General features: G+C 43.3%; 1 protein-coding gene across 3 annotated transcripts in view; it reads right to left on the bottom strand.

The window, feature by feature from the left end:
• LOC120540316 (serine/threonine-protein kinase WNK2-like) overlaps positions 1-13,201 on the bottom strand; it is a 205,600-nt gene that overhangs the window by 41,717 nt on the left and 150,682 nt on the right. For all 3 annotated transcript variants that reach the window (XM_039770970.1, XM_039770969.1, XM_039770968.1), the window contains exons 20-22: positions 5,756-5,810; positions 4,831-4,904; positions 132-826 (exon numbers count right to left, since the gene is read on the bottom strand). In XM_039770970.1, coding sequence (XP_039626904.1) covers positions 132-826; positions 4,831-4,904; positions 5,756-5,810 — 824 coding nt within the window. The remainder of the gene's footprint in view (positions 1-131; positions 827-4,830; positions 4,905-5,755; positions 5,811-13,201) is intronic.

The following is a 13,201-nucleotide window of genomic DNA, read 5'->3' on the forward strand; positions in this document are numbered from 1 at the left end:
GTACGGTATACCTTTGGATTTCTAGACAATTTCCTAAAAATGCTTTCTGCCATCATGAAACCTTGCTCATTGCACTGTATTACATTTTAACATGGCCTCAAAAAATAAAACATTTCATAAAATCAACATACTTCTCTCTTAGTCTTTGTAACTCTTTCTTCATGTCTGCATCCTCAAACTCTGAATCATTGTCACTGCTGACATAGGATGCCTGGGAATTAAATGAAGTGACATTTATGGATGGGATATTTGTATCTTTGCTCTTTGAGCAGTTTTGCTCTTGCATAACGTTTGTTTTTCCAGATCTTTTCAGGAGAGCAAATGCCTTCTTCATAAGGTCATTGCTGCTTTGATCACCTGCACCTGAAGACTGAACTGCAGCATGCTTTACACTAACAGAATCTTCACCAGAGTCAGTAGAATTGCGGTCATGAATGGTGACATCAACAGAGACAGATGTGTGAGTGCGAGGAACCACTGGCTTCTGTTCTTGGCTCAAGGAAGCAGCATCCATGTAAAAAATAGGCGGTGCAGAGTACCTGTTAGAGGGTGGTGTTTTTGCTCTTTTCTCCTCCTCTTTCATACTGACAACTGAAAACCTACCAATTGTTGTTATTGGAAGATCATTCTCTATGGAGCATACATCATCACAGTGATTCAGTCTGTTGCTTTTAGGCTTTGTAAATTCTGAATGCACAGCAGCAGTTACCAAAGGGCTTTGCTGTGAAGAAACCTTGTAATCTTGTGGAGGGGAGGACCATGACTGGTTTCTATACTTTTTGGTTCTATCCAGTTTTCGTACAATATCTGGTGGAGTGGAAACTATCTATAAATAATGTTAAGAGAATAAAGTTAGTTATATTCAAACAGTAGTGCAAATGCTATTAAACTTTTAAAAGAAGATTATCACAGAGGCAATACTTCTCACAGATAACATGTGAAAAAAACCTTACAGTGAGAATATGAGTAAATAAACATTTCTTTTAAAAAACAAAGCTACATAATGCCATATCATAACAGGCATGACAACATTCTTAAACCCACTTACTTCATCTAATGATTGCTGGGGCCAGATCTGAAGTCACAATTTTACATTAAAACATCAAAGTTTTATTTTTTTCGTAAATTGAATGTGAATTATTAGTGTTGTTTTAACCATTTAAAGGAAATAAATTAGTCCCATTCACAAAAGTCAGAAGTGATATAATTGACTTGCAAACCTATTTGCAAAAGTTAGCCACCCATGGATCATGTTTATTGGACTCTATCCTTTCATTTCCAAAAATACATTTTAGCAATATAAGAAGTATTGTTGAAAAAAAAAAATACACAATAAAAACCTAAAAACTGAACAAAAGCTGCCAATTTTTCATGCAATAATTCCTTCATAATTATTAAGGTATGTTTGTTAACTCTATTATGCCAGTATGCCAACAGTTTCAGTGAAGCTGTTTCTTCTTATTTACTTGTAAGCTCGCTCAAAGTGATGTCAATATATTGCAATATATAATAGAGAAGGTAAAGTAGGTGTTATAGTTAATATATAAAAGATATTTGGTCTATATTTACCTCCCCACTTTTCCCTTTTGTATTGTTTCATGTTTGTTCTACAAAATTTATTAAGATCCTGCCTTAAAACAAGCAAATATACAAAATCAAGTGTGGTTTTAAATTTACAGTTCATATTTGTAGTCAGAAAAAAACAATTTAAAATCACACCACGGTTGTACTAAATTATGCATGCTAGTCAGGAGCAGGCGCTGCTCCATAGTCATGTTCATTCAGAAGTAACATGGACTGCTGTTTTGTATCAATGAAGACTATTTAAAAACTCTGAGAACAGCCCTTCCAAAAACCAATTGCCATGTTGGTCACACACCAAAGTTGTTCCAGTTAAAAAGGCTTAGCACAGCATAAATCTTAAAGCAGTATGTAAACCTTATGTATTCAACAGATATGAAACCCTGGTTACAAACATATGTACTGTAATGACATAACAAAATTTGCTTCTTGAGATTGGACAAAACAAAACAAAAAAAACTGATCTCATACCTTTGATGATTCTTACATGCACTTCTAGTCTCTAAATGCATGAGTAAATCTTTTTTCTATTAATTTATTTCCTAATGCTTAGGTAGGGCTCCCTAGGTGTGGTCACCTTCCTTCAGGTGTCCCATGTGATGATATAGGACCACCCGCAAACTTAAACTGAGAATTGGCACTTCTAAGGTAGGAAGTCTAATCTAGTACTGTTAAGCCCAAACCACGGCTCAATTTCTTCTTTTACTTTAGTTGCCATGAAGAAAGGAAAAGAAAAAAAACACTCACAAACCAAAATGTATAGAATCAGCTGCATGTCGCAAAATACTTTACAACTTTACAGCCCTCTTTTATATCAGCGGTCTCACTGGTTCTTCCAGTGCTCAGAGATAGACTGCAAAGTAAACAAGCAAGTGCACATCTAGAGGACAAGAATGGGAGGAAGAGAAAGGCATCCTATAAACAGAACGCACGCTGCACATTTGAAACTGCACTTCCCAAACTTTGAATATTGTGTACTAGCCGATGACTGCCGTAGCGTACGGCGGTGTGAGAATAGGAATGGAAAACAGTGAGAAAGGAATTCAGAAATTAAGAAAGAAAGAAATACTTTTTGAAAGACGCAGTTGTGAATAGGTGTTTTGCTGGAGACAACAGATAATGAGTCAAAAGATCTAACCCTAGAAAAAGACTGGTTGTTGTAGATTAACGCAAATCTTTGCAAACTTAATGCAAGGAGGAATGTTGGGGTTGTGTTTAAAGTAAATGACAATGGTAGCATGGAGAATCTCGGAAAGAGCTTGAATTTCAGCTTCACCCCCATAAACTACAGATGTTGCCACGTACTGATAGTACTCATGACTTGTTGTGATAACTTGACTTGCGTTGGAAAGAACGTCTCCAAATTTGTCCCAATGTAATGCCGCGAAATCTACTGCCCTATGTTGTAGTGAGAGTCCATTGCCTTCATCAACTGTTTGTGTCAAGAAATAACCCACTGATAGGGACAGGCAGTTGGCGGATCCCGGGATAGAGATGATGCTGTACAAAAACCTGTCGACAGAGAAGATACTGTTGCTCATTTTATAACAAAGGCTTAGGAAACAACTGCTGCAGTATAACGAAAATAGCAAGTAGAGAAACCAATAGCAAGGAGTGAAACCAATGCAAGTGGTCGAGAGAGTACCTTCCTGTAGCAGGCTATGGAAAAGACTCCCAGGTGCACACATGGCCGAAGTGAAAGGTCACGTGGTCAGGCTAGATATAGGGCGGTGACATGACACCAATGGGTACATGAGAGAGGAGTGGGGAATGCAGTAGTCCGAAGGAGGAATAGGAATCGAGAAAAGCGGCGTGGGAATGTATGGGAGGCCGCAGGCAGGGTGGGGAAGGGTTTGGAAGAGAAGGAATAGGAATCGAGAAATGCCGTGTGGGCTGCGTGTGGGGGGGAGGGGGGACCGGTTTTGAAGAGGAAGCAGGACGAACCAGAAGAGAAATATATATAAGAGATTCCAGACATGCACCTCATTAAGCACAAAACTGCTGGTATTAAAAGCTTCTTAAATTGGTGACTCACCCATAAAAACCCATGACTTTGACTTGTACTAGTTAAGTTATAGTGGCATACATGTTATATACAGTGATCCCCGGGTTTGAGCAAAGCGATTGAGACCAGATCATCTTGGACTGACACTTTGACGACACACAAGACTAGACATATATACAATAGACCCGTGAGCAGCTGCAGAAAGCCAGCAGATGATCCGAGCACTTCTTAGCGTGCATTCAACCCTCGCACACACACACACACACACACACCACCGCCCAGAAAACGCAGAGCGACAAGCAGAACAGGCATCTTGGCAGAAGCAGCACAAAGCCAGTAGCTGATCCGTCCACTTCTGCTTAACATGAGTTCAGATCCCCCCCTTCACAAAACGAGCGGCAGAGACGCGAAGTGGAAAAAGGACAGCTGCTGTACAGGCTTTTAAGTGATTGACGCAAAGCGCGACAAGCACAACACACAGCCGACTAGCAGCAAGACACCAGCTGAACCGATGGCATCTCTTTAGCGTGCATTCAGAACCCCCTTCACAATGCGAGCAGTGTTATAAGTGCCGCTAGAAAGAGATTTAACCACGCCCGGAGCAGGAAATAAAAGACAAATATTATTTTTACAAAAGTTTTAAAGTAAAAATGAAAATAATGCATATGTAACAATTCCCATGAAAATAACAATCTCTTTAAATTGTTTATCCGGTAAACCAAACCTGGGGGTGGGCGAGTGAATCGAGTAGGGGGTGGATCCCCTAGTAATAATAATAGTATTAATAAATCCACAATGTAGCGGGGGCACGATAGCTGAACCGCGATATAGCGGGGGATCACTGTATATACATTGCTAATCACAATTATTTTTATGAGAACTGTCAACAAAACTTTCATAATTGTGACAGGCCTAGGAATGTACAAATTATACAAGTACAATGATCAGATATGGGATTTCAACCCAGGATGCTGGATTTGAGGGAGTAGTGCTACCCACTGTACCACACGGCTACTTTATACTAGACTCCAAATTTGACAAAGTCGATCAGTCAACTATATATGCAATTCCTCTAATGTCTCAGAATTCTAATCTAGAACTTGTCTCAGCCTAACTGAGCACTGGTGCAAGCATACAATAGTAACACCCAAAATGGCGTTAAAATTGCATCAACCCCAAATAGTCCAAGATTTAGCAAAGTATTGAAACAAAAGTTTAAAAACAACATCTGCCATTTAACATACCTGAAATCTGTTCTTTGGTAAACCACGTGCTGCAGATGGAGGAACTGTTCCTTCTCTATTGTGAGCAGGCGATCCTTAAAAGAAAACAGAATTTGAACACTAGAGACTTCAGACATTTAACTTAATGGGTGTCTAGCTCAGCTAAAAATGTACTTTTATTCACTTGCTTTTTAGCTTGTGAGTTGGACCAATTAAATCTTTATATTGTTTAATACCGAGTTAATATTATGTATTTTTTTATTTTACGCAAGAGATATATATAGATATATATATATATAGATATATAGATATAGATATATATAGATAGATATAGATAGATAGATAGATAGATAGATATATATAGATATATATAGATATATGTTTGTGTTGTGTGTTAGTACATGTGAGTTCATGTATTTATAATATTTCCTTTTTGTTTTTCTTTTTCATTCTTTATTGGGCTTTTATTTCATACTGTTACCATTTATTCTATGTAAAGCATTTTGGTCAAGTTCTAGTTGCTTTAAATGTGGTAAATAAACAAATAAAATCAACTACTGCACTATCCCTGTGACAAAAAAGCATAACGTTACCAACACTTTCATTATGGCCTGTAGTGCATGACTTCCCAGCATAGATAGACAGCATACTACATTTTTTTTTTACAAGCACGATTCCATCTCTGTCTAATCAAAAAATGTAAGAGTGCATGGTTTTCAGAATATTCAGAATGGTCACATTACAGGTTATCACAGAGTTATGTTGAATACAGCAAGACTAGAGCAAACTCACAATAGTGCCCAAATACTACACATCTAAAGTTTTAAATACATGGAAACAACGGGAAGAAAGGATAATTAGCAGATCCTCATTAACTAAGAGTCACATATTAATTTAATACAGACACACAGCAACCAACATTAAAAACTGCATGAAACTGGCTTACCTTCATCTTTAACAGGACCTTTTCTACTAAATTCACTCTGGTTGTTGCTGAAAGACTGAAGTTGAAGTTAAAGTAAGTGCCATATATTGTAAAAATGGGCATGTTTTTTATGTTACAAAGACAATAGCCATGCAAGCAACCATTAAATGTGTTTTTATTTTTCGTGCCACTGACAGTACCTGTTTGGAAGATATTATGCAATGCTACACATTTTATTCACAGAAATGTTCTGATTTGGTTATACAATCAAGACTTTTTTATGCATATGACATGGACAATTTAGAAGCTGCTAAGGTACAGGATGAATTCAAAGATTTACTGGGGCTTTTAAAAACCAGGCCCTTTAGCACATGTTTTCAACAAAAAAAGAACCCAACAATAAACTATACCTCCATTGGTTTGGAAAATGTACAAAACATTTAACAATTGCATAAAGCCTTATTTTCACTGGACAAGTACCATGTGCCCTCAATTTCATTAGTGTTTCACTGCCTCTTCTGTATAATGCTTCAGCAATGATATTCACCATTATGGAAAGCAGGATTATTAAATTTTCTTCTCAGAGAAGAGCATTTGAAAGTTTACCAATTTTCAACTTATTTTTATACTACTGTCCTTACATAGCAGATATCCATACTTGATTTAGAAAACTCTATACTCACAAATTTGCACATATCATCTCTTATAATTGGTTCACTCTCAATAAAATTAAAATAATCAGATTTTAAAAACATTTTAAAAACATCTGTGAGGAGGATTTTGTACGAGGACCATAATTTCCATCCATACAAAATGATGATAGGGCAGGAATTCACTGACAGACTGGGAGAGCCGCAGGGAATTGTGTGCGAACATTCTGCAAACTGTTCATCGAGATGCCATTGTCATGTGGAGCAACGGGTCACATTTCCATTTGAATGGTTGCGTAAAGAGCAAAACCTTCGCTATGGGGCTGAAACCAACCCTCATGAACTTCAGAGACCCCTGTACAGAGAGCATGTTACAGTTTAGTGCGCCCTTGCAGAATCAGGCATTGTAGGCCCTTACTTTATTGAGGAGGAGGGGAGCAAGAGTCACTGTCACTTCAGAATGTTATTTAAATTTTAGAGAACTTGTTGTGACCCCAACTGGAAAAAAATGCATGTGCTATATGCCTGGTTTCAACGGGATGGAGCAACAGCTCAAATGGCGTGGAAATGGCTGAATGAGTCATGTGAGCGTTCAGAAATCGTCTGAAGGAGTGTATCACTAATGATGGATACCACCTTGAAGACATAATTTTTAAAACATAGTGAAAAAAAACTATTTTGTATACCCTTTGTGTCACAAATAAATTTATTTTATCCTGTAGCGTTTTTGTACAATAAATGTTTGAAACGTGGTACTTCTTTTTTGATCACCCTATCTATCTATATATATATATCTATATCTATACAGTCGATTCCTGTTATTCGGACCACATCGGGACGCGATCATTTTGGTCCTAATAACCGGCTGGTCCGATTACACGAACATGCCCTATACATGTGCAACCAATACGGGACGTGCTATAAGTAACATATTAAAATGTCATTATGACTTTTATTGTGCTGCACACGCGTATGGCAAACGTACAAACAAGAACTACGTACATGTACGGTTGCTTACAACTTTGTTTATTGAAAAAGAAATCTACAAATTCTTCTAAATGATCTACACAATACTCAGCATGCGAAGCACAATAAAAAAGTTTACATTATCTAATTCCAGTCAACGTTTGAAGAACTTGTCTAGTGTTATCTGACGCATTCTGTTTATGCACTGCACTTGTTTACGCTCGACTTCATGTCGCTGGCTATTGGGCGGTCCGTTTTAGGAAAGAATGGGCAAGCAAGGATTCGGTCCGAATAAGCGGTGGTCCAATATATTCTCTCTCTCTCTCTCTCTCTCTCTCTCTCTCTCTCTCTCTCTCTCTCTCTCTCTCTCTCTCTCTCTCTCTCTCTCTCTCTCTCTCTCTCTCTCTCTCTCTCTCTCTCTCTCTCTCTCTCTCTCTCTCTCTATATATATATATATATATATATATATATATATACACACACACTGTAACTTATTGAGGCACGTAGGCAAAACCACAATAGCACGCGGGCTCGATGTACTGTAGTGCGCGTCAACTCGATCTGAATTGCGTGATCACATTTGAAAAAATATATCTTTTCAAGTTCTATTTAGTCCATATGTGTCAAACTCAAGGCCCGCAGGCCACATCAGGCCAAGCATGTAATTATATCCGGCCCGTGAGATCATTTTATATATTATTGTTATTAATGGCCCGGGGATATGAAGCGCTGGTAACACAATAAACTACAGATCCCATAATGCAGTGCTTCAGCTGCCTTGCCGAACACTTATCGCCTTAATCAAGTCTAGCTCATGATGCTGCAAGTTATTGCGAAGCTAACCGACACGATGCCAAAGAGAAAAGGTGATTCTGAACATAGAGCCTTTAAAAACCGATGGGAGGCCGAGTATATGTTGACTGACATTGCCAGTAAACCCGTGTGTCTCATTTGTGGAGCTAATGTGGCTGTAATTACAGAATTTAATCTAAGACGGCACAACATCAAGATAACCTGAAAGACCTGAATGCAATGCACAAGATACAGAAAGCAGAAGAGTTAAAGAAGAATCTGACACTTCAGCAGACGTTTTTACCCGTGTAAAATCACAAAGTGATTTCAAGTAAAGTTACTTTTATGGGAGACACAAATGCAACAGTGCAACTTGCCCCACTTTCCCTGTTGCCAAGTAATGTTGAACCAAGTTGACACAACAGTGTTCCCAAATACGTACTTTGCTGATAAACTGAGTGCACTGCGCACTGAGTTCGCACGGCACTTTGGTGACTTTGAAGAACAAAAAAAGAATTTTGAGTTGTTTCGCAACCCATTTGCTGTCGATGTGGAAACTGCACCTGTGCAGATTCAGATGGAGGTGATTGAGCTGCAGTGTAATGGCACACTGAAGGCAAAGTACAATACTGCAGGGCCTGCACAGTTTATCCACTCCATTCCCGCAGAAATGCTCCAGCTCCATCTACATGCGGCTCGAACCTTGTGTATGTTTGGTACCACATATCTGCGTGAGAAGCTCTTCTCAGTCATGAAGACTAACAAAACAGCACACAGGAGTCGCCTCACTGATGAGCTCCTGCAGTCCATCCTGAGAATCTCCACAACACAGAACCTCACACCAAACAAACAAACTTGTTGCCAAAAAAAGATGCCACGCGTACAGCTCTTATAAAATGACATAAGAGCAAAGACAACTAAATGATTTGATTTGTTATTGCTGAAAAGAACAAACTTTATTTATATTTCCAGGTTTTGTTATGCACCATGTTCATATTTGAATTTGTATACTTTTGACAGGATATATTTTTATGGAGAGCAAAATCTTTTGGGATATTTAAAATTTAAGTTTATTTTTTATATAAAATTACATAAGAGTAAAGAAATTTGAATGTTTGTTCTCTTAACGTTTACTTTATTTCTAACTTGTATAATTTAGACAGGATATATTTTTATGGAGAGCAAAATATTATAAGTTATTTAAGGTTTGAGTTGATTTATTCCGGAATAATATTCTGTCGACTAAATAAAAATTCCTTCTATTTAAAATTTAAATAGGACTTGAACAGAAACGAAAGTTCATAATATCCACGGAGACTTGCACATAAGAGCGTGAGTCATCTGTTTTATCAAGCAGCGTATTGCACTGATACGAAATAGCCTGCCCATTTAATTATTTAGGAATGGATAAATAAATTAAGATTTTGTACAAATAATGCTTTTCATTTTTCTTCCTTCATGGATTCTGGCACCACCAGCAACAGTTGCTCGCACCCCAAAGACTGTATGTATGGATAGAGAGAGATTTTATTTTTTATATATATATATATATATATATATATATATATATATATTGTCACGCACGCTTGAGTAGGAGGTCATGGATTGATTCGACAGCACCTGGGAAACCACTCGCCGCCAGGGAATGGTGGGGTATTAACTTTCTCCCTCTGCTTCCTCATAGGAAAAAGACCGCCCTGCACCATAGGCATGGATGACCGCAGTGCGATACTTCCGCCCTTCCTCCGCCATCTTGCCCTGACGCCATCCTTCCCATCCTCCCTTGCGGTCCTTCCCGACATTCCTCCACTTCCGCTCCTCCCCAATAAAATGGCGCGACGCCAGGAGTCGGGCGCGCATTATGAACTGTTTAGTTTATGATTTTGACCTGTTTTTTTTTGTGTCTGTACAATATACGGCGCCGGAAAACACCAACCCTTGCTACTGTCTCTCGGTCCTTTACAAGTGGCGAGCGGCAGGATAGAGATCCCGGAATGACGGAGGGACAGGACCTGAACACCGTGCTGCAGGGAATGAACGCCCAGCTCCAGGCCCTGCAGCAAGCGCAAGCCGCTACCAACCGGGAGCTGGAGGCCACGAAGGCCAGGTTAGTGGAAGCCCAACGGGCGAGACCAGACCCCCCAGGCAGCCGCCTCTCCTATGGTGCCGATGGGGCCTTCGAGGACGCCGATGCCTACCTGGGCATGTTTGAGAGGACGGCCACCCGAAGCAGTGGCAGCGGTCCAGTGGGCGCCCATCTTGGCGCCATACCTAAAGGGACGCTGCGGGCCTATTATGACCTCCCTGAGGAGGAGGCCGCTAATTACGACCTCCTCAAGCCCGAAATATTGGCCCGCTACGGCATTAGCCCGGCCAGCAGGCGTCGAATGGCGGAACTGGGTCTTTGACCCGAAAAGCCCGCCGCGCCCAGGCGCTCGAAGTTCTGGGGCAAGATGGGACGTCTGGCTACGGCCAGAGAGCCCTGACGGGCGGAAGGTCGTCGAGCGGGTGGCCTGTGAAGGCCTGGTCAACGCAATGCCCAGTTCCCTCGCCCAGCAGGTCCGGGGCACGCCTATCAAACATGTCGGGCCTCCTCGACGCCCTGGAGCGCCAGTTGGCGGTCCTCCCACTTGGGGGTCAGAAAAGCCTGCTCGCTGGAACCGCAGGGACGGGCGGCCACCCCGAAGCCCTCGACGCGCTGCAGAAGCGCCAGCCAGAGCCAAAGAGAGGCCGGGTCCGCGCGCTGTTTCAAGTGTGGCGAGACCGCCACCTGCTGCCAAACTGCCCCCATCACATCGCCCGGAGCCTATGGACTGCAGCTGGACATCACGGAGAGGTATTGTACCCGCCGCATCCCTTGGCGAGTCGAATACGGGAGTGGTGTTGCTAAATGGGCACGCCGTGGTGGCTTTGTTTGATTCCGCAGCAACATTACCATTGTTGCTCGCCGTTTGTCTTACCGCAACAGTGGTTAAAGCAACATTTGTTGGTTACCTGTGTACATGGGGGACTAGGTCATATCGCTCCGCCACTGCTATCTTACCTGGAAGGGGAACCAATCCAAATGACGGTCGCTGTGTTACCTGACCCCCCCTTCCCAGTGATTCTGGGACAAGACTGGTCTAAAAGAATCAGCGGTAAGCAATTACGCGCCCCGGGCCTCGTTGGATCTTGTCATGAGGGGAAAAGGCACCCTCCCGCGCCTCCACGCCGTGCACAAGGGCAGGCCCTATGGGCGCTGGTGTCTCGGGGACCTTCCGTGGCTACGGACCTTGACCCGAAGATTCCGCGGAGAAGGGACTAGCCAGGAACTTCCCCGGCCCAGGCCCCAAGACCCCTCGGCCTGGACCATCAATTTCGGTCCACGCCGCCTCCTTTAAGAGGGAGCAGTGGAATGATGACTCCCGCGCTTTGCCCGAACGCGATTGTTCTGCCTAACAGCTCGACAGCGGACGGATCCACACCGGGAACCCTTCTTTGTCCTTGAAATGATCTGTTGTACCGGTGGCTACCCATGAGGGCGAGGTGCGGAAGTTGTTGCTAATTCAGCGCACCTTCCGGGGGAGATATGCGAGTTGGCACATGCTCACCTCCTAGGCGCCACCTCGGGCCGAAAAACACTGGAGAGGATTAAGCCCGCTTTTACTGGCCTGGGATCAATGAGGAGGTCCGGCGGTTCTGTCAATCCTGTCCGGAGTGCCAGACCCGCCAGATTCCTAGGAGGGACCGTGCTCCTCTAGTCCCTATTCCCCTCGTGGACATCCCCTTTGAAAGGATAGGGGTCGATTTGGTGGGACCCTGGAGCCCTCAACCCGTGGCCACAAGTATATCCTAGTCATGGTGGACTATGCCACCCGGTACCCAGAGGCGGTTCCCCGCGCCCGCTAATACTAAAAGCATCGCACGGAACTGGTTAACTTGTTTTCACGCGTGGGCATACCCAAGGAGGTCCTCACGGACCAGGGTACGCCTTCACTTCGGATACGCTCAAGGAGGTGGCCAAATTACTGCAGATAAAGCACCTGAAAGCGCCAGTCTATCACCCGCAAACTGACGGGTTGGTGAGCGATTTAATCAGACGCTTAAGCAGATGCTCCGCAAGGTAGTCAGCGCGACGGCAGGAACTGGGACCAGCTCCTCCCGCCGTGCTTTTGCCTACCGGAGGTACCCCAGGCCTCTACGGGCTTCTCCCCTTTGAATTACTATACGGGCGACAACCCCGGGAATCCTCGACATCCTAAAAGAAGGCTGGGAGGCCGAGGCTCTTCCCTCCTCTAATATTTTGAGTACGTGCGCAACTGCGCGACCGACTCACAAAGATCAGGCCCCTCCTAAAAGAGCACGGACTCGGCGCAAGCAGCGCAGGCCCGGTGTTACAACCGCAACTCCGTCCTCAGGGAGTTCCGCCCGGGGACCGAAGTTATGGTGCTCGCCCCGACCTCCCACTCGAAGCTGCTCGCCACTGGCAAGGGCCTTACGAGGTTAAGGAGAGAAAGGACTCGCCGACTATTTGGTAAAACAGCCCAACCGTCGACCGAAAGTGAGAGGATCTATCATGTCAACCTGTTAAAGCCCTGAGAGATAGAGAGGAGCTTCCCAGCCCCGTAGGTCACTCTCCCTTTCACAAGCACAACTGCCCTTAACCTCGGCGAAGAGCTGACCCCAAGCAGCGGCAGGAGTTAGCCCAAACACTCCGAGCCATCCCCGAGGTAGTGAGCGAGTCACCCGGCCGGACCGCTGATTGAGCACGATATAGTCACGGAGCCCGGGTAATCGTCCGGAGAGGCCCTACCGACTCCGGAGGCAAAACGCGCAGAGGTCGAACTGGAGGTGAAACGTATGTTGGACATGGACATAATTGAAGAGAGCCATAGTCCCTGGTCCAGCCCTATTGTCCTCGCCTCCAAGCCAGACGGCTCCTGGAGGTTCTGTAATGACTTTAGACGCCTGAATCAGATCTCCAAGTTCGATGCCTACCCCATGCCCCGCATTGACGACCTCCTTGAGCGGCTGGGTACGGCTCGATATCTGACTACCCTTGACATGACAAAAGGGTATT

Source organism: Polypterus senegalus, chromosome 12 (assembly GCF_016835505.1).
Source record: "Polypterus senegalus isolate Bchr_013 chromosome 12, ASM1683550v1, whole genome shotgun sequence".
NCBI lineage: Eukaryota > Metazoa > Chordata > Cladistia > Polypteriformes > Polypteridae > Polypterus > Polypterus senegalus.